The following is a 19,774-nucleotide window of genomic DNA, read 5'->3' as shown; positions in this document are numbered from 1 at the left end:
CTTTTCAGATGCTGAAATCCAAACAACACACTATCTGTTTTCCTGTATGTACTCCATGACATTATGGGAGATTTGAAGGACTGGTTCTCACCCAATATCTCACTAATGGACCCTCTCATTGTTTATAATGTTGTCAGTCTTGTTTCAAAACTTGATGAGTCCAGACAGGCCAGTTTAAAACTATTTATCTGGGGATTTACGTAACATATTGCAATTCAAGGTATTTTTTGTTATTCCAAAATACTAAAACCAAATGGTTTATAAACTTAACATGGTCACACACTCACGGCAATTAGATCACATTCAGTATTTTTCCGCCAAGGAGGAGGTGTGACTACTTCAATTAAATTGCTAAATAAAGTGCTAAAATTAAAGACATTTTTCTGAAGCTAAACGAGGTACAGTATCATTTTCTCTCAAATGTCCTGCATGCACAGGTCTCTGCAGACAAGCTAAGACATACAGTACGACACCAATCTGGATCACAACTTGAAATCCTCCAAATGATTGAAATCAGAATGCATTCATGATATTTGAGCTTGGTATAAACTTTAAGAATGAAAAACATTGTTTCAGTGAGATATACACAGATATGAGACCTAAATATGACATTATTGTTTGTATGAAACACTATCACCTATTATGATTGGTCAAAGTTTGCTTATCAGTTCCACTGCCTCTGAAACTGTTTTCTTCATCCAAAAATGTCAAGAGTGAAAACTGTCTTAATGTTCCTGTGTCTGTTTTGTTAGAGACCTCCTCCTCAGAGGCAAGGAAGTGTGGACAACAGGAACGCGAGGAATACAAAGGAGAAATCCTTCCTGCATCTTATCCCATTTTTCTTAACAAGGAGTAAGGTCTTCTTACCTGCTCTTATTGTAAAGCGCCTCGAGATAACACTTGTGATGAATTGGCGCTATACAAACAATGATTGAATGTTTTGATTGATGTTAAAGCCAAGAGTCTCTGTATTTCATTGTTAAATCTGTTTTAATAAGAAACTTCTATCATTTAAACACAGCAGTGTACAATATATTTTCTACTGCTCTTAAAAGTTTTAAAAACATGCCTGTTAGCTGTTTTTGGAACTCACACAATGACACTGTATGTGTACTACTGTCCCAAAAGTATCACAAGAAACACAGTGCCAGAAGAATAAAAAGTGACATTTAGTGTATTTTAGTGAAGATCATTTCAAAAACTGTTTTGGTACACAGTGAAACAACAGACTAATGCTGCAGTACTGACAGAACAACAGGTGTTATTACTTTTATTTCACGTCAAACACATACAATATCACCAACGTATATTTGTGTATGCCTTTTATTTATTCATTTAAATGAAACAGCTCTTGTTGCCGGACTTATGTCACTGTCAGAAACACATTTGCACCACATAATATTGTAGTCACCAGATTGCAATTTATTTCACCACTGTCCTTCTTTTTTTAGAATTTCTATCCCTCCTTTAGAGCTAAGACAAATGGAGACTTAAATAAGGTAGGTTTCTGGAGTGAAACAGTGATCAACAATTTCACGTCTCAGCAAGGAAATCACAAAAATGAGCATAAAGGCAAGTGAAAACAGTAACGTACAAAAATCCAAGTAGTGCAACATAATTTGAACACACAGAAATCGTGATTGAAAACTACTATAATTGACTAGTATTGGATTGTATTAAAATAGTACACAGTTAAAGTGACAGAGGATTGCTTAATTTATAAAACATGTAGACTGAGAGAACTGAAATGATCCAGACAATCAATCAATCAATCAATCAATCAATCAATCAAATAATGGCCACCAGCTGATCCAGATGTTAAGATCCTAAAGCTCTTTGTCTCTTAATGTCATCGCTGAAACATGAGCTAAATTGGTTGCCCTCATTCAATAATCCCTAACACATAATCCTGATAGCAATGCCACAGTGTGATTCGAACAGACATGCAATTTCGCTAAATTAGAATCATGTTCTTCCCTTCCCAGCTACATCGGACAGATTGTTACTACATTTATTGTTTGGGATTTGCAGAAACACGAAAAATCCTTTACAACATGATGACAATAAAATGTGGAGTGGCATTATTGTTTGAGTGAAGACCAACGGATATGAGACACAGTTTTTCATGGCCAGATCCAGGACACTGAGATGGCATAATATTTCTCCACGCCTGTCCACTAATCTTTGACATGACTGGAGCTGGCCTTGAGCAGAAGAAAACAAGTTGCCTCACCGCTCCTTAAAGTTTCACAGGGGCACCTCCCATTCAGCCTTCTTTCTCCCCTTAATGTCTGAACCTGTAGGATATGGGCAGAAGCAGGTTGTTCTTTTTCAAGGCCTGCACCCTGCTGAGTGTCTCCTCATCCAAAGCAGTGTAGCAGCGGCGGGCATAGTCCAGCAGCTTTTCCTTGGATGGGTCAAACTCACCCACCTCTGCCACCTTCTCTGGGGCCACTAGTAGCATCTCGGCTATGGGTGTGGTGGAAGCCACTGTGTTGCGGTCCACACCATGGATTTGGAAAGCTTTCGACATATTTTTCAAACGCTGGTATGTAAGCAGGATCTTCTTGTAGCGAAACAGCACCCCAGCAGCATCTTTAACTGATGAACAAGCATGTAAAGAGAGTTAGCCTCACCAGTCTTATGACACTGCATGGGGAAATTAGGAAACGGAGTGGCTGAGATTAAACACAAAATCGTTCTCCTTCACTTACCTCTCTGCCGCTCTCTAGGGACTCTGACGACCCGCCTCCTCTTTAACTGATGTCTGTTGCTGTTTATTGTATTTGAAATTACATCTTCCCCCGATATCATATCCTCCTCATCCAGGAAACCCTCCTGCTCCAAGTACTCATCAGATTCTCCCAAGAGTGAAAGTGCATCTACCAAGAATATAAAAAATAATCAAAACCACTAGGCAAAGCCATAGGTAACATTTCCCTTTCCCCCCTTCTACAGTCAATTACAATAGTAGAAAATTGTATGTATTTTTAATTACCTTGACCAACGTTGCTGTGTCCACTCATTTCACTTATGGACGACCGTGTTACACTGTTGCTGTTTCCACTGCTGCCCCCGGCTGTGGTACTCGGAGTGCTGTGGCTATGGCTTTGCATGAGGGCCTGAGTTTGTGTGGAGTTGAACAGAGCATTGATGGAGGCTAGCTGATTAGAAAGAGGATTGGAGACATGGTTTTTGGAGGACACCATGGTTGGAGGAACAGACCTTCGTTGGATAAATTGACGTGAGGGGAAATGTTGCGAGTCTGTCTTTTGTTGCTCTGTGAAGATATGAAAGTCATGATTAAAAACATTTAGCACACACAGATAAACCACGAAAAAGTTGCAAAACTATATTCTATCATGGCTTTTTTTTTTTTTTTTTTTAACTTTTAAAGTGTTTTAATCTTGTGTTTTTTACCAGCTGGATGATCTTCCTCTCTTCTTGCCCTCCAGTTGAATCGTCTAGGATTATAACCTTTAAAAAGGCAAATACCAAGAAGCAAGAATTAGTTTTCCATCATCAGAGTCATTACTTGTTCTGTTTCAAATCAAAGTGTACTCCAAGTCTTCTTGGACAGGTTGCAAACGCACACCTGTCCCTTGTCCTCACCATTGCTGTACTGGCTCTGACTTTGCTCCTGTCCCTGGCTCTTTGTGGAAAAGATGAAGCGGTCCAGCTGGCAGCGTAGGAAGTCCCTCTCCTCTTCCAAGTCTTCAATTCTTTTTTGCAGCCAAGAGTTTTTCTCCAGAGAGATCTGAAGCTGGGTCCGCAGGTTAGTGATCACCATGTATGAATTGTTGACTGGGGCCGGGGCAGACGTTTGGGGTGACTCTGCAGGGACAGACAGGATATTTGATATATTAATAAATGTTGCGTCAAAACATCAATTAGATTAAATGCGTTCATAAGATTAATTTATTTTATCTTAAATAATTCTTATTAGATAAATTATCCTGTATCACCTGATTTGTTTTGTTTTAATTTGATTTCTGCATCTTTTGTAAAATAAGGAAGATGAATCTTTCAATGCAGTATTTATGTACGATTACACATTTGCACACATGAATAAAATGTGTTCAGTGGAAAGTATAGTTACTTTCTTTCTGGGTGGTAAGTCTGCTAGATTTGTAAGTCAAAAATTAATGAATGAATAACAGTAAAAGTAGAAACAAAACAATCTTATTAGATAAATGATCATGTATCATCGTTGATCTAATCAAAGTGAATTATATGCATCTGACAATTACCTTCAAAGTTTTGATCAGTCTGGTTGAAAAATCCTTGCTGCTCAAAGTTGCTCTCTTCATAGGGGATGGCAATTTCATAGGTGTCCTCATTTTTGGGAGCTGAACAAAAAAAAAGTCAATTATTACTGATGTTTGACTTGAAGTGGAACAATCACATGTATTTGTAGTTCTTTAAAAAGCTTACTCTGCAGGTGGAGTGAGCCTGCGTGGCTCTTGGCTGTTGAGGCAGCATCAGTCCTGTTTCCGTCCTCCATCTCACACACCAGACAACAAGAGGAGATTTATTTATGTAGGGTTTGGAGAGGGCTCACTGGACTGGCTTTTTTATAAACACTATAACACTGTTCAAATGAGTTCTTTACATCTGTTGATTATTATTACGTTTAATAGCAGCAGAGTCACCACCAGTTAGGTTTCATGTTTGGGCTATCGTACTTTATGCAAGATCTGACTGCAAAAAAAGTGCCAACATGATTACATAGATATTTCTCTGGGCATGCACATAAAAAGTTCAACAGTTAAACTGCATGTGTTGCAAACATTTTAGTTTTTCAGTGGCATGATAATGTAGAGGCTGGATTACGTCAACGTTAGCGCTGCACTGCTTTAGCCTAGCAACACGTTAGCAAGAATTGAGCTACGAATATATAAAATTACAGTTCCATCACTTCTCAACACTTAAGTGTTTAATTCCGTCATTCTGGTATAACACGAATCTATTGCTAACATTATATGGTGCAGAAATTGTCACATACCACTTTAGGGTTGTAATAACTTAATCGTGCACATGTAATAAGACGTTATTACTCTGTCATATCCCCATTCCCGAGTTTGTCTGCTAGCTAACAAGCTAACAATAACAATTACATCTGTTATTTTTTTTTAGAAGTGTATTACGTCATTTCCGGATTTCACGAAATAAAGAAGTAAACTGTTTGATCCAGTCAGAAAATAAATTCTTCAAGTAAAAGAAAACTCTAATTTTTTTTGGCTTTTAAAGCTTACAAATATCTTAAATTGCTGTTTTTAAACCCAAAAAAAATGTATAGAAACTATTTATAGCCTACATAAAAATAATTTTGTGTGCACCCAAAGTACATTTCTATAGCCTCAGCATTTTTGCAATGTCCACGATAAATAGCTACTTATAGTTCATGATAATAGTTATTTGATAAATCGTGCACCAACATGTCTATCAGCTTTTCGACACACGTTGTCGTTAGTAGAAAAAAAAACTGCTGGACAGGTCGAGCAGGTGAGGAAGAGGTGTCATATTACATTGTTAACTTTGTCTTCACAGACCCGACTCAGAGAGACTCAAATAAAACGCACGAACTTCATCATAACAACGTTGGAATTGTGAATCTTCAACAAACCGGGAAGGTAAAGGTAAGCTGGTTTTATTTGATTAATTTTGTAATAACAATGACTCATTATTTGAAAGATAACTTTTGGAAGTACGGGACAGGTGTGGCTCCTGTTTTGACTGTATGCAGGTCGGTGTGTACAGATTGAAAGACAAGCAAAGCCTTCTGTAGTTGACAGCAAATGTAGGCTACTTACACTGTGTCGGTTCATAATAAAACATTTTTTATGTATAGTGGAACAAATCACTGGCCTATTGAACTGATCAGCTGAGAAGTAGGCTATCATGAATCGGTTTAATATTTGATGTAAAAGCCAACATAACACCCTCCCCTCTTTTTCAGTGAAATCATGCCACCCAAATATGAGGGCTTATCCCACTGTAAGCTGGCTCTGGTGTTTGCTGTGCTGATGGACTTGCTGGGTGTGATATCCCTGTTGATGGGGGTCTTTGCTCCACTGGAGATCAAAGGCAGAGACTTTGGGGATCTTCTGGTGTACACGGGAGCCCTGCTGGTGCTCATGTCCCTGGCAGGCTGGGTCCTGTGGTACAGTGGCAACATCGAAGGCCTGACCTCCAAAAGGGCGTTGGGGGGAGCTGTGGGTGGAGCTGTGGACCGTCTTGCTCGCTCCGTGAGCCGCAGGATACGGATCCCCAGGACTCACAGCAGCCCATCATAGTGGTGGAGTTCAAATAATTCTCCACAGACTTGGAGCCTTGAAGGACTGACTTTAACCTGGTGGCAGGGAAAATGCCTGAAGCAAAGGACTATCGTGGCTGTTTGATGTTCTCTTCAGAAACACTTCAGGTGTGAAGTGAACACACGCCTGGTTCACATGAACATTTTCCTGTCAGTTGTGTTTTTGTAAGACACTGAATGTGTATTCTGTCTTTGTGAAAAGGTGCATGTGGACTGCTCAGGATTGTAATTTCGGCACAGCAATAGTTTCAAGTGTTTGAGGATTAAAGTGATTAATCTGGGGTTTTGTTTCTACTTTTACTGTTATTCATTATTTTTTGACTTACAAATCTAGCAGACTTACCACCCAGAAAGAAAGTAACTATGCTTTCCACTGAACACATTTTATTCATGTGTGCAAATGTGTAATTGCACATAAATACTGCATTGAAAGATTCATCTTCCTTATTTTACAAAAGATACAGAAATCAAATTAAAACAAAACAAATCAGGACATCCAAATATAAAGCAAACAACTGATGGAGAAAATAAATAATTTCTCATGACAAGCACACACAGTCATCATTCAAAAGATGGGTTATCACATATCTTTATACAGACAGGCATTTAAATGTGCATTTTTTTGGTACCACATTTAATGTGGAGGTGGAGAAATTGAATATAAATTGCAAAAAAACTCACAATCAATCAAAACAAGTTATGCCCATTGTTAATGCAGCATCAGGAGATAAGAGTCTGATTGTCTTTATGCTGAGAGATCAATACCTGTTTCCAGTTCACAGTAAATCCTATATGTAAACAGCAGCTTCCAGAGGTGCCACATTAAGTCAAACTAACTGTTCAAAATCAGTATGACAGAAACACCCGTTGCCCCCTTGAAGGAATAAAGATATGTTGTACATATAACAAGGACACTGAATAAAAACAAAGCAGCAGAACTGAGAAATGATATACTTTGAGATGAAGGCCTGTGGTGAGGGTCATCCAGTCCAAAGATAGATTAACAGTATGAATGAGGTGAACAGCATGTTGTATGTTCTTAAGAGGACACTTTCATGGCTGCCGCACTGAGATGATGGCTAATTCAGTTCCATGAAAGCATTTGGGAAAGTCATGTCAAGCATCGCTGGTGTTCGGATCTTGTCTACTCCCATCTTTATTTTGTCCAGAAAGTGCAGGAGATGAGTGCTGTCAGAGGGCAGGGCTTGGCACAGAAAGTGAGGGATTCTGCCAGATGAACATGTGACTTCGCTCAGACCGCTGAGGTGAAGATTGGGACAACTCAGCTGATTCATCACTTGCATCGTCTCCTGAAAAAGTGTTTAACCCAGTTAGGTACTAATCAAATCAAGCATTGTCTAAATAGTTAAAAAAAAAATGCAGCCCTGAACCATGAATTCAGACACTATATTCATATTTTCCATCAATTCACCCAATCTGAAGTTGATGTAGCCCTCTCCTCCACTGAGGATAAGCTGAGAGGTAGTGACAGTGCCGCTGTCAGGACAGACGATCAAGCAACCTGCAGGGTAGAGATGATATTAAGGTCACTAATTAAAGTATTTAAATACACTATGGAGGAACTCCCTAAATCAACAGGTTTATGAAAATATTTGGCACTTTATGTTACAGACAGGTTCTTCTTACCAGGAGCAGCAAAGATGAACCTGACAGCTTGTCGGTGTCCATGGTAACACAGCTGGGCTGATGCAATGGAACAATATGGGATGGAAACAGCTTCTGATGCTGTAGACAATGATTCATATTGTTTATGCATGATATCTGAAATTTAGGGCCAACATTTATACTCTCAATCTAGATTAAACTCACTTATGGATAATGGGATGGAGAAAATGGCCCCGCCTCCAGTGCCCACCCACAGACGTCCAGATATGACTGTTAGAGACGAGATCTGGAGGGTTGAGAGAGAAAGGAAGGCTGCGCCTACGGAGGGAGACAGAAACATGTTGGGTGAGCTGCAGGAAACAGATAAAGTCCCTATGAAATGACAAATACATTTTCCCGATTCTAATTTCAGCATTCCTGTTTTAAATGGTAATTTATCTGCCTAATATTTTTCAATAAATCATTCACTGAGTATTTTTACATCAAAATAACCTTAATTTCTCGCCCTGTAAAATGTTTAAAATGTCTGATGACTCATAGTGCACGTTTACAAATTTTTCGACCAATTAAATAGCTTTGTAGTAGCTAACGATCCAATCCAATACATCTTAACTTTAAGTCCCGCCTTTTATGTTGTGATTGGTTCTATCCTGTTTCAGTGAGAAACACTTCAAGACATGGCAGTGAGATACACTCTCAGTTTAAAGTTCTCCAACAAAAAAACTACCAAAAAACTTAAATTTACTTTTGACATTTACATGTGGGATTTCTAGTCAGTCCACTGACATTCTTCCTTTGGTTCCAACAATAAGTGTTGCTACTTTATCTTTAGATAATTGGTCATGATCAACCCGGCCAGTTGATGCCACACAAAGACAGGAGCACAATGTTCAAACAAAAATGTTGCTTATAAAGTTTCTGTTAAAGATAATAAGTAATATACACAGATAAATAGGAATGATTTTTGTTCCCTGAATGAGAAAATTGTAAACAGGAAATTATAAAGGTAATGGGCTTCATGAGCTTAGGCTGTGTTCCATTACATTGTAGGGACATTTTCACATTTCACTAAAACATCCTTATTTTTAGTACCTAAGGTTTTAGTGACCAGAGCAGTTAAATCGACTTCCTGCAGCGGCCGTCCTGTGGACCAGTCAAACAGTCGGAGGATCGGGTCGAGTCGGCAGGACGTCCAAACACCGCTTCCACCAGCAGACAGGAAACGGACCTGCTGCTCACTGCGCTCAGACACTGCGAATGTTTGCTGTGAGGGCAGATTAGGAATTATGATGCTGAATTTTAGGTGTGGTTATAAGATATACCTAATGATTAGTAGGTATGTTGCATGTTTCTTACTTCAACCTTCTTGCCGTCAATGTCAACCACGTGCACTTTGTTCCAATATCCCACCCACAGTCGGTTTCCTTTTGCAAGGCAGCAGCGAATGGGCTGCAGAGGGTTTGACCCCAGAAGCAAAGTAGAGTGTGACAGTAGATTCCAGCCACCTGTCAATCACAGCATTCATTACAGACACCACTAAACTTGAAGTTATGTGAAGCCTGCCAAATGGAGAAACATACTAGAACTGGGACACTATCTTGTTGATGAGCAAAATGGATTTCGAAAACAGCGAGCCTGTACTGATCATATACACTCAGTAACATCTATAATTAGAACTAGAATGGCTAAAGGGAAACCCACTTTTGCATGTTTTGTTGCTGGTGTGGATGGTAGATTCTATAGAGCAATCCAGAGTCTTTACAGATGGCCAGTTGCCTGTGTTGAGATAAATGGTATGGCCACTGGCTGGTTTGAAACACATTTTGGTGTTAAACAAGGGGATATTCTTTCTCCGACTGTTCGCATTATATGTGAATGATTTGGCTCTGAAGATTAGGAGAGATAATTTAGGTGTGTCTCTGGATGATATTAAGTTAGGTATGTTTCTATATGCAGATGATATGGTGTTACTGGCTGAGTCTGAGCCTGATTTACAAAGCACGTTAAATTTAGTTAAGTCCACACAAATAGTGCACTTTAGAAATAAAGGTATCAGAAGAAGCACACAAATATTTAGTTTTGGTTCAGTTGACCTAGAATATTTTGGGCGGATAAATACTTAGGTTTCTTTCTTGATGAAGTTATGACATGTGAGGTTGGAATAGGATGTCTTGTTGATTCTGCAATTCAGGCGGACATGGACTGGGTGCCAGGGGTGCTACTTCGAAAATGTGAAATGATCCGATTGTGGAATCGACTAACCAAAATGGCAGAGGACCGAATAAACAAGAAAGTATTTATGTGGAGCAAAAAACATAACTCTCCATGGGCGAATGAGCTTTACTCAATCTTCAAGGAGGTGGATATGACTTATATTTACATGAATAATATATGCTGTAACATTAACTCCATGAAAGATAAGCTCTTGATCAAGTATGAAGAAAAATGGTTTGAAAATGTTCTGTCCAAGCCAAAACTAAGAACATATGTACAGATCAAAAATTATTTTATGCCCGAGTTATATGTAACGTGTCGTTTATCTAGAGGCCAAAGATCCTTGGCTGCACAGTTAAGATCTGGTATTCTCCCTCTTGCCATTGAAGTTGGCCGATTCAAAAATATTCCAGTAGGAAACAGACTTTGTGAGATGTGTGAGTTGGACGAAGTTGAAACGGAGCCCCATTTTCTTTTGCATTGTACAAAATTTGATGATTTAAGAGAATTATTGTAGAGTAAAATCAGAAATACTGGGGCGGACAGATGTGCAGAAACTGGAATGGCTGTTTAAGTTTGATGTGTTTAAACTTGCTAATTTTGTTTCAAATGCTTGGAAAAGAAGACAGGATATTCTGTTTAATTAGTTTGACTTGCTTTTGCTTTCTCTTTTTGTTTCTTGAGAATGAATATAGCTTACCTAGTGCACTCTGATCCGGGAACATTTTTAATTTATGGTGTCATGTAAGCCCATGTGGGCTGGGCATATGGATGTATGTATGACACAATAATAAAATAAAAAAACTAAAATTAAAACTACTACTTTGAAGAGGATAAAGAAAGACATTACCTGAAGTGTGTGAGAAAAATGCTAAAGTCCCATCAGCTAAACCAGCGAAGACTTGACCCTGGGAATACCTGTTACAATGAGTCATAAAAAAATTATAATTTTCAAAGATGTGTGGATTAAAACATAGAGATGTCTCAATTTCAAATGTAGAAATACTCTAATTTAAAAAGAACTGATCCCAATGCTTCAAAGTGCATCAAACAAAGCCTATACAACTCACGTGAGTGAATGAACACTCTCTGAGAGGGATACAGACTGCAGACAGCGCCTCCTGCCAGCAGAGGCAGAGTGTACCAATATACTGGGAGAGAGAGGGGGGGGGGGGGGGGGGTAAGAAAGTTAGAGAGTAGTTAAGAGTGCTTTGCCAAGTTTTCCACTTAAAGAGCATGTCATTCATTGAAGTGAGCTGCTTATTCAGCAGAGACTACCTTCCTTCCTGAGTTCCAATCCAAACAGTTCCTGCAGAGTCACCTGACATAACAAGACCGGAGAGATTGTGTCAAAAGGAAAAAGCTTAGTAAGCAGTGTTGATTTCAAAGTGCTTTCAGTATATCACAAGTTTGGTTTGAGGGGATAAAAAGAGCACATAATGCACAAGAGAAGTAGGTTGTATGCAGCTGCTGCAGCCCTTTGTGCTGGCACTGACCTATGGGAGGCACAGCACAGATGCAGAGGACGGGAGCTGTGGGAGGGAGGCTGAACTGATCCAGAACTGTGTTGGAGCGTCCTGGATCAATCACTGTAATATCACTGCAGGAGGCAGGGCCCGACACTACCCACACAGAACACTGACAGAGAAGGATGTGGAGTGACATGAATCAACTTGTCCCTAGGTTCACTGTTAGTTATGGCTGAATGGATTGTAAGTGGTGATTAGAGTTTGGCGAGTGGTGCTAAGAAACCAGGATAATAACAGACTTACTGTGGCCTCTCCTGAGATCTCAGGTGTCACGGCAACTGCACAGTTCAGCTGAAGAGAAAAATACGTTCGTTTAAATGCACAGAAGGTCTGACGCACAGGCTGCAAGGTTGTTGTGTTCAAGAGTTTGTTTTTTCCACAGGGAAAAGAGCTACCTTGGCTGTGGAGTCTCTTTGATCCAAGAGTCTGTGCCGCACTAGAACAGGCACATCTTTAGGCTCGGGGACTGGTTCTTGGGATTCCTTCAGTAATGACAGTTTTACAACGGGATATATTGTTAGGGTTGCAGAGATGTACCTTTCTATGCATGTTAAACTCTCTGTAGGTTTCAGCCGTCTTTCAAGGACAAGTACGGACGGTTTATGCTGTCCGTTAAATAAACATGCACATATCAGACTCGTATATGAGCCATAGGCTGTACTCTTTTATATTCCCTGTCAGATTGCTTTCTGTGCATGAAGGTGTGCATTTCTTCTACCTGTGTGTTGGCCAGTGGTGTGCTCCAGCCATGTATCTGCCGTTTGCCAAGCGATTCCCAAATGTGTGAGCGGATTTCTCTGTAGAGTTCTCGTTTCCTGACACGAGGGGAGAGAGCAGCGGGAGAGGCAGATCTACAGAGAGTGCTTCTGATGTTAATCAGCTTGATTGAGTTTTCGTGATGATTAAATTATGCTGCAGAGTGAAATCGTAAAATAGAGAAGCTGATTCATGAGCGTTATGGAACAAAATAAACACTTTGCTTACTCCACATCTGTTTGACTGACAGCTGGTCTCTGCGGAGGAGGGCGAGTGAGCGATGGAGACATGGCTCGGGGAAATGCAGAAGCAGAAGGCGGGATTAAGGGTGACTTGGTCAGGCCCAACAAGCGGTTGAACCTTAGAAACAAAAAAATATTTTCCATGTTTTACAAAACGTAAATATCTTATAATAGCTTCAGTATGAATTCAAAAACAAGACTACTCTTTCCTCTCTGGTATTTAGTTTAACAAGATATAGAAGATACACTTTATTCATCCGGGTGAGGGGAAATTCAATTATTACACACAAACAGGATCCTAAAACATTATAACATTATTTCAGTTTCACCAGACGGCTTCATACCTGCCTTCTCCTCTGTTACACATCTGTCATTTTTAAACTGTTTGTGTGAAATACTTACTTTGTCCAAACACTTTTGGACCTTTTGTCTATGGTGAACCTCTCCTCTTTTGTTGCTCTATAAAAACAATTACAGAACAAAAAAACATAAAATAAGTTAGGTGGTACAACAACCTGAAAAATATTGCTTTAGTTTTGACCAAAATCTTTACAAAACATATTCAGAGGTATGTTATATATATCATTTTACATTGAGAAACATTTTCTTGAATTGTTGCACTATTTGCCAGCACAGGATTTCACTGAGTGGTTAACCCCTTCACATCCTCACTCCAGATACACTCAGCCTGTCTGGGATGCTCACTAACATGTTCCTAGTCAACCTAATGAACTGGAAGATGTTCCACCAGCTGTTGCCTTTCAACTTGTCTAATCTTTTTCAGTCTTCTGTTGCCACTGTCTCAACTTTTCTGAAAGGTGTTGCTGGCCTAATTTTCAAAATTGGCCTTTGATGTTCCTAAAACATTCCTTAGTTTCAACATTTGATATGTTGTCTTTGTGCTATTTCCAATGAATTATGGGGTTTCAATGTTTGGAAAATCATCACATTCTGTTTTTATTGTCATTTTGCACAATTTGGAATTGGGGTTTGTAGTTTGATTCAGTCCAAAGTTACCTGAGAGTCTGACTGCGTCTTACTGCCTCCTGAAGCTCAAGCAGACGCTGCTTGTATTGGTTCTTCTCCATCACCACACGAGCCATTTCAGACCGAGAAAACTGGCGCATGGTTATGGGTAAAGTTGCCTGCATGGAGAGATGTGTGTTAATTAATGGTGTACATATTTCAGTTTTATACATTGTAATTAAAATGCACAGGGCTTGGATTTATAAAAAATCATCTTTGGTATTCTGTATATATAAGAAAGATTGCTTACATCAGGATCCTCAGACTGCCATGCTTCCAGTTCTTTCCGAAGTCTTTGAAAAACAGTGGATAAAAAACACAGACATATTGTAATTGCAGTGCATGTACAAGATAATAGCAGCAATAATTAATGTACTCTGCAAAATTTCAAAGCCTTAACAAAGAATAGAAATGGGAAAAACTCTGCACCTCTTGGTTTCCTCTTCCTTCTCCTTCATCCGCCCCTCCAGACGCGAGACCGTTTCCTGCAGACACGACACTTCCAGGTGAAGAGTCGAGCGGTCATCAGTCAGCTCCACCACTCGAGATATTAAAGACTTACGGGCAGCTTCTACTAACTCGCTGAAAGACATGAACAAAGCCCAAGTTGAGTAATAATAATAAAAATCACCTTTGATTTATTGAGAAGAGAGTTACAGGTTCCAAAACTAAATGACAATAAAATCCCCTTCTCCATGATTTGTTTGAATGACGCAGGATTTATTTGGAACTGTACCATCAAACAGACACACAGGAAGAGTCAGAAAAATCAAATCTGGGACTCACTGGGTGACTTTCAGTTCCTCATACTGAGAAAGAATCTCCTCAAACTGGTCCGTGCTACCTACACAGAAAACAAAATTAATTAAATATTTGGACACACGAGCAGATCAAACTCAGATAGAAATACGTCTAACTGCTGTTATTATTTAGTCTTTAATCACATCCAAAACAAAATGACCACATGGAGGTTGTGAATTGGTAAAAAAAAAAAAAGGAAGTGAAACTTCATGAAATGTACAGTATGAGATACTATTCTCTTATACAGGGTATTTATAGTTTAGCACCAGTGCAGATTAAATATAGGAAACAACCCTGTGAAAGTTACAACGTCTGTGATCACTAACTTTGTTTTTCAGTGCTGCATCACACACGACACAAGCGTTGAAGTAGAGGAATGTGTTAAGTTCTGCTATTAGATGAATGCTAAGCTAATTGATTGAGGATAAAAAAAATGCTAATTGCTTTATAACTATAAGATTTGAATCAACCTCTGGTCACTGTGAGGTAATAAATCAGCCATGTTTGATGACGTATGTGTGTTTACCTCTGACACTGGCCCCTTGGTCTACACTCTCCAAGTAATCCCGACTCAGCTCCGATAGCTCAGAGAAAACAGAGTCCGTGTTGCGCAGCTCCCACTCCATACCATCATCTTCCTCCCCCTCTTCCTCCTGCTCCTCAGCTTTTCCCTGCACCACCTCTGCTTCGGGCTCCGTCTCCTCCACCTCCCCTATCTCGTCCTCCAAACTCTTGTCCGAGTCTTTCCTCAGAGGCTCTATGGTGTTTGGTCCGGTTACCGGGGTGCTGCTGATGACACAGATTAAAAAGAGAGAATGAAAAATAAGAGCATAAGTTTAACTTTGTGCTCTGTATGATCATGTCCATGAAGTAAAGAGAACTTAGATTTAGTTATGGATTACACACTTTTCACTGAAATCTCCAACTGACAGAAACAAGTGAATGCTTTCAGATAATTACCTTGCATCCTTACAGCAGTGGAATTGTCTGAGCTCAGGAGTAGAGCTTATGATGTCATTGACAAAATGATCGGTGGGCTTTTCTGTAATATCAATCCCATTTAAATCCTTTGTTACCAGACCCTCCAAAGCGGGCGGACCAGAATTTGAATGTGGTCTTTGAAGCATCTGCACGGAAAAAATAGAGGAAACACCAATTACTTCTCTACAAACACATTTTATGAAAATGCTTTGAAATGTGCAGTAGAAGAGTGAAGTGAAAATATGTTTACCTTTTCATTAACACCGCTTTCAAAGACTTGGTGGGATGAAAACTCAGCATTCTTGGGACGCAGATGATTCCTAAATCCAACATGCAGTGTCACATAAGAACAAACAGTATCAGTATGTGGGATTTTCTTACATGTTGCACCACTTTCTTACAGCATTGTTAGCATAACTCTTTTATTTGAACCTTGATTGTTATCCAACAACATCTTAAAACTGCTATAAGTTACCATTTAACACATTTCTTCAGAATCAATTTCAAAGATGAAATTATACCTGTACATATCAAACGTTAACCCAGATATCACATTACAATATCCTCTGATACTTTGTGCAATAATATAGGGAACTTACTTGGTGCAGTAACATCTTCAACTTTATGTGCACTGTGTGCATGATAGTCTTTCTTTCTATAACACAGGGACTACATTTGTAACATCTGCAGCTCTGTTTAGACTTCTAAACTGTTTTTAGTTTTAATTAATTATGAACTGTGTCCTCTTTTTTTTGGCTCTTCTTGCTCCCTGCTGCTGTAAGACTGTAAATGTCTCTGTTGTAGGATGAATAAAGGTTGATCTTTTCTTATCTTATACTGTTATAGTTCTGCAATGCTTTGCTATTTTTATGGTTAAGTTAAGAAATGTAAGCTGAGATGTTTGTGATATAGAGACAGGCTTAGAATTATATTTTGGATCAGGCCCATAGAAGCTGTTTTATGGCTCACGATAAATCTGCTGTCATCATATAACGTAATGCTCACTGCAGAGATAACACCATAATAAAAATCATTATAGATAAAAGAGTTTTGAATAACCTTAGAGGAGAATCTCTCTCAGAATCTCTTCTCTTTTCCAAAATATCCCGATATGTATGAGCCAGCTAGAGAAGAAAACATCATTGTTGTAAACAAGAAGGAGAATAATGACACATTGTGTAAAAACAAAAGCAAACAAGTTCTTTGACTAAAAATCAGTATCTGACCTTGTTGTGAGTGTGCTTCAGCGTGCTCAATTCTCTTCCCAGATTAGACTTCTGCTCCTCCAAGGCCACCACTGCAAGGAATGAAAACACATTACCTTTTATTTCAATCTATGAATTGTACTCATTACAACTTACACAATCAGCAGGGAAGAATTAAGCTGAAGTAAATATTCAAATACTCACACTGATCAGCTTGCACTCTTGCTATCTTCTCCAACTCTCTCTCTCTTCGTTCCCTCTCCATTTCCCTCCCCCTCATGGCTCTCCTCTCTTGCTCGATTTGGTCATCTAGCTCTAGATATCTCTAAAGGAAGCACACTGCTGTAACAGACCTGGACGCATGCAATCAGCAATTGACAGTTAATAGATTCACTTAAAATAAATAAAAATTCAGCATTCTTGGGACGCAGACCTCCTGACTGTCTTTCCTGAGTCCTCTCTCTGCTTGGTATCTCTGCAGGAGTTCTTCTCGCTCAGCTTTCTCCTTCTCTACATCTTCCTCCTTTTCCCTCAGCTGAGTTTTGCAGGTGGCCAGACCCTCCAGGACCCACACAAATATGGGCACCAACGACTCCACCACGCCTTCACCATGTGTCTCTATAACGGTCTGTGAAAAGGCAAAGCAGCGAAGTGAACACCGTCGAAAATGTATGGCCACATCGACTCAAAATAAACAACAATAATAGATCATGATCTGCGTTACCTGAAGTTCTGAATACAGCTTTCCTGCCTCTTCACTCACAATGTTGGGGTCCAGCTCCACCTCCCCGATGCCACATAGCACTCTCTCACTGCACTCCATCCTCTAATGTTTTAATTTGCTGTAAAAATGGTTCACCTAGCTCACCAAAGACTAATGATTTCTTAATTCTGCTCGTGGATTCTGTAGCAAAACGTTTCTCTTTGGATTTTACCTCCTAAGCAACTAATAAAAGTAGCTCTTCTATCTTTGGAACATTTCACCCATCCTTCACAACTTTCCCCTGGTCCTGTTTGGAGCAGCATATTTTACTGCCTTCAATTAGCAGGTTCTGTTCTGCAAAGCTCATCTGATGTCAGGGGGAGTTTTAGGGTCCATCCTGGTAAAGAAAAGGAAAAACAACAAGATAAAATGATAATCAGTCTCATCCACAGTGGAGCGGAGTTTAAGCACAAAAGTAGAGTCAACTGATTATGTGCAACACTCAAGTTAAGACATGCATTTTTCTCTCCTTTTCTTCTACATCTACTTTACATAAGCTTATAATGACGTGGTCATGTGGTTTTCTGCTATAATCTGTGACTAACTTGGTTTGCTTAACAGGAAACCAAAAACAAAGCAACTACTTTGTAAGGATAAAATTTTAATTCCAATGGTGGGTTTTAAGTCAGAAAATCGACTTAACCGTACATTTCAGATTACAACCAGTCAAACCTTAAAGACTTGAAGCATTTTCTTTTGAGGTGTGATTCTCAGACAGTAACAAGTTTGTTGTGTGTTGCTCATTAGAATAAGTACATCCACGCCCTTGACCTTCCCACAACTAAAGTATCATTACCAGAAGAGCTGTAACAATATGTTGATCATAGAAATCATCAGCAATTTCTTGTTGATTAAAAAAATGCATTGTTGAAGTGGTTTTCTGGTAACATATACAACATTCTCAGTTGTAGCTCCTAATTGTTAGGTTTTCCTTTTTAATTATTCTAATGAAAATGCATAACTTCTGGCTTTGAACTGTTGGTCAGGACTTTTTACATTTTCAAATAGTCCATAGTCAATAAGTGCCAAAGAGGGAGATCGTGATTCCTAAAAGCTGGAAATGATATTTTCAATCAATCAAACTTTATTTATATAGCACCTTTCAGACAAATTAAATTGCAGTTCAAAGTGCTTAACAAGAGTGCAGAAAAGTTGTTGACAAAAAGTAGTTTATAAAATCATTGAGAGACTATTATTGAGATTTTGAAATTCTCTTTTTCAACCAACAGTCACAAACCAAAGATATTCTGCATATGATCAAAAAAAAGAGAAACAAGCTAATCATTGCATTTGGAATCAATTAATTTCTGTTTTTTTTTTATTTAGTGTATCAAATTACTATTTGGTTATCAAATAAAGTTAAATTGTCCTAACTTAATTTTTACAATGCAACCTTCAAATTCTAAAAGATGTCACCTTAAAATTCAAAAAGCTGTGATGGGAATATTTAGCTTTTTCCTGACATCTTGTAGACATAATGACACTTTTATTGATCATGAAAACAAGCACTGGTTGAAACTACATTGATAAAAACATAATGCAGGAAATTATGTAGTGTCAAAGTTAGACTTTGAAGTCATGCTGATATGATATGCTTTAAATGCCCCTGACATTTAACCTACATGTGACACAGTGGTCACTCTATTCATTAGGCCTATCAGTATCTTATAAAAGGACAATGTGAAGTGAAACAAACAGAGACCAACCGGACGAGCACCTGTATTTGTGTTTTTGTGTATTTGCGATTGTACAGGAACACTACAGCCTACAAATGTTTAAAGGGTAAAACATGTAAACACACTAACATGACATCTTAGAAACCGGTTCAGGTCGTATTAGACTAATATATGTTGTTGGTTTGCTAGAGGCATAGAGCTTAGAAAACGAAACACTTGAATTGTTTTACTGTATAAATAAGTAACATGACTGACAGTGGACACCTTGTGATATCTTGGCATATCTTAAGTCTTAACCTCGCCAAAAAAAACCAACCGATTCGCTGCGTCGCCTCCTGCCCTTACAAACTCACCTTTAAGCGCTGACTCCCCCGAAACTTTCGTGTTAATTCCCCAAAATAATGAATGTCCAGTCGTTTCTTCAGGGAAAGGGTTCAATTACACATAAACGAGTAAAAAAATAAGGGGGTGTTGTTTGATTCTGACGTGTGTAGAAATCTTGTCACTTTGGCCAATCAGAGTCCTGCAACAATACGCCTTAACCAATAGACGGGGAGAAGAGGCGGGACTTGGACAGTTTTGTTTTCAGACGGGGAAAAAAGTTTCCTGAAACTTGAACGTTGACACGTGACCAAAGAG

The 19,774-nt window shown here is 39.0% G+C and overlaps 3 protein-coding genes across 6 annotated transcripts; 1 reads left to right on the top strand and 2 right to left on the bottom strand.

The window, feature by feature from the left end:
* Positions 1-1,244: 1,244 nt before the first annotated feature.
* Positions 1,245-5,153, bottom strand: ccdc106a (coiled-coil domain containing 106a). Its single transcript, XM_061050327.1, has 8 exons — positions 5,006-5,153; positions 4,435-4,569; positions 4,251-4,349; positions 3,613-3,834; positions 3,421-3,477; positions 2,999-3,280; positions 2,715-2,882; positions 1,245-2,601 (listed from the first exon to the last, which is right to left on the bottom strand). The coding sequence occupies exons 2-8, from the start codon at positions 4,502-4,504 to the stop codon at positions 2,285-2,287; spliced, it is 1,215 nt and encodes a 404-aa protein (XP_060906310.1). The 5' UTR covers positions 4,505-4,569; positions 5,006-5,153; the 3' UTR covers positions 1,245-2,284.
* A 273-nt stretch (positions 5,154-5,426) lies between these two features.
* LOC132983825 (transmembrane protein 238-like) lies at positions 5,427-6,598 on the top strand. 2 transcript variants are annotated; one of them, XM_061050326.1, is made up of 2 exons: positions 5,427-5,633; positions 5,960-6,598. In XM_061050326.1, the coding sequence occupies exon 2, from the start codon at positions 5,967-5,969 to the stop codon at positions 6,294-6,296; it is 330 nt and encodes a 109-aa protein (XP_060906309.1). In that variant the 5' UTR covers positions 5,427-5,633; positions 5,960-5,966; the 3' UTR covers positions 6,297-6,598. The 2 variants fall into 2 exon arrangements, with proteins under 2 accessions (XP_060906309.1, XP_060906308.1); XM_061050325.1 differs by having other exon boundaries at positions 5,429-5,639.
* Positions 6,599-6,683: 85 nt separating this feature from the next.
* Positions 6,684-19,626, bottom strand: si:dkey-17m8.1 (C-Jun-amino-terminal kinase-interacting protein 3). Of its 3 annotated transcripts, none has more exons than XM_061050322.1 (28): positions 19,489-19,626; positions 17,421-17,796; positions 17,130-17,324; positions 16,901-17,021; positions 16,718-16,788; positions 16,551-16,615; positions 15,742-15,811; positions 15,471-15,637; positions 15,037-15,299; positions 14,496-14,553; positions 14,139-14,291; positions 13,960-14,002; positions 13,701-13,828; positions 13,086-13,142; positions 12,670-12,801; positions 12,404-12,536; positions 12,081-12,167; positions 11,929-11,976; positions 11,653-11,794; positions 11,435-11,477; positions 11,227-11,307; positions 11,007-11,074; positions 9,299-9,447; positions 9,035-9,206; positions 8,147-8,260; positions 7,964-8,062; positions 7,749-7,838; positions 6,684-7,626 (listed from the first exon to the last, which is right to left on the bottom strand). In XM_061050322.1, the coding sequence occupies exons 2-28, from the start codon at positions 17,517-17,519 to the stop codon at positions 7,508-7,510; spliced, it is 2,967 nt and encodes a 988-aa protein (XP_060906305.1). In that variant the 5' UTR covers positions 17,520-17,796; positions 19,489-19,626; the 3' UTR covers positions 6,684-7,507. The 3 variants fall into 3 exon arrangements, with proteins under 3 accessions (XP_060906305.1, XP_060906307.1, XP_060906306.1); XM_061050324.1 differs by having other exon boundaries at positions 12,404-12,500; XM_061050323.1 differs by having other exon boundaries at positions 15,037-15,296.
* Between the last annotated feature and the right edge of the window lie 148 nt (positions 19,627-19,774).

The sequence above is a fragment of the Labrus mixtus genome, chromosome 11 (assembly GCF_963584025.1).
Source record: "Labrus mixtus chromosome 11, fLabMix1.1, whole genome shotgun sequence".
Classification (NCBI taxonomy): domain Eukaryota; kingdom Metazoa; phylum Chordata; class Actinopteri; order Labriformes; family Labridae; genus Labrus; species Labrus mixtus.
This window is presented reverse-complemented; position numbering and strand designations above follow the sequence as displayed.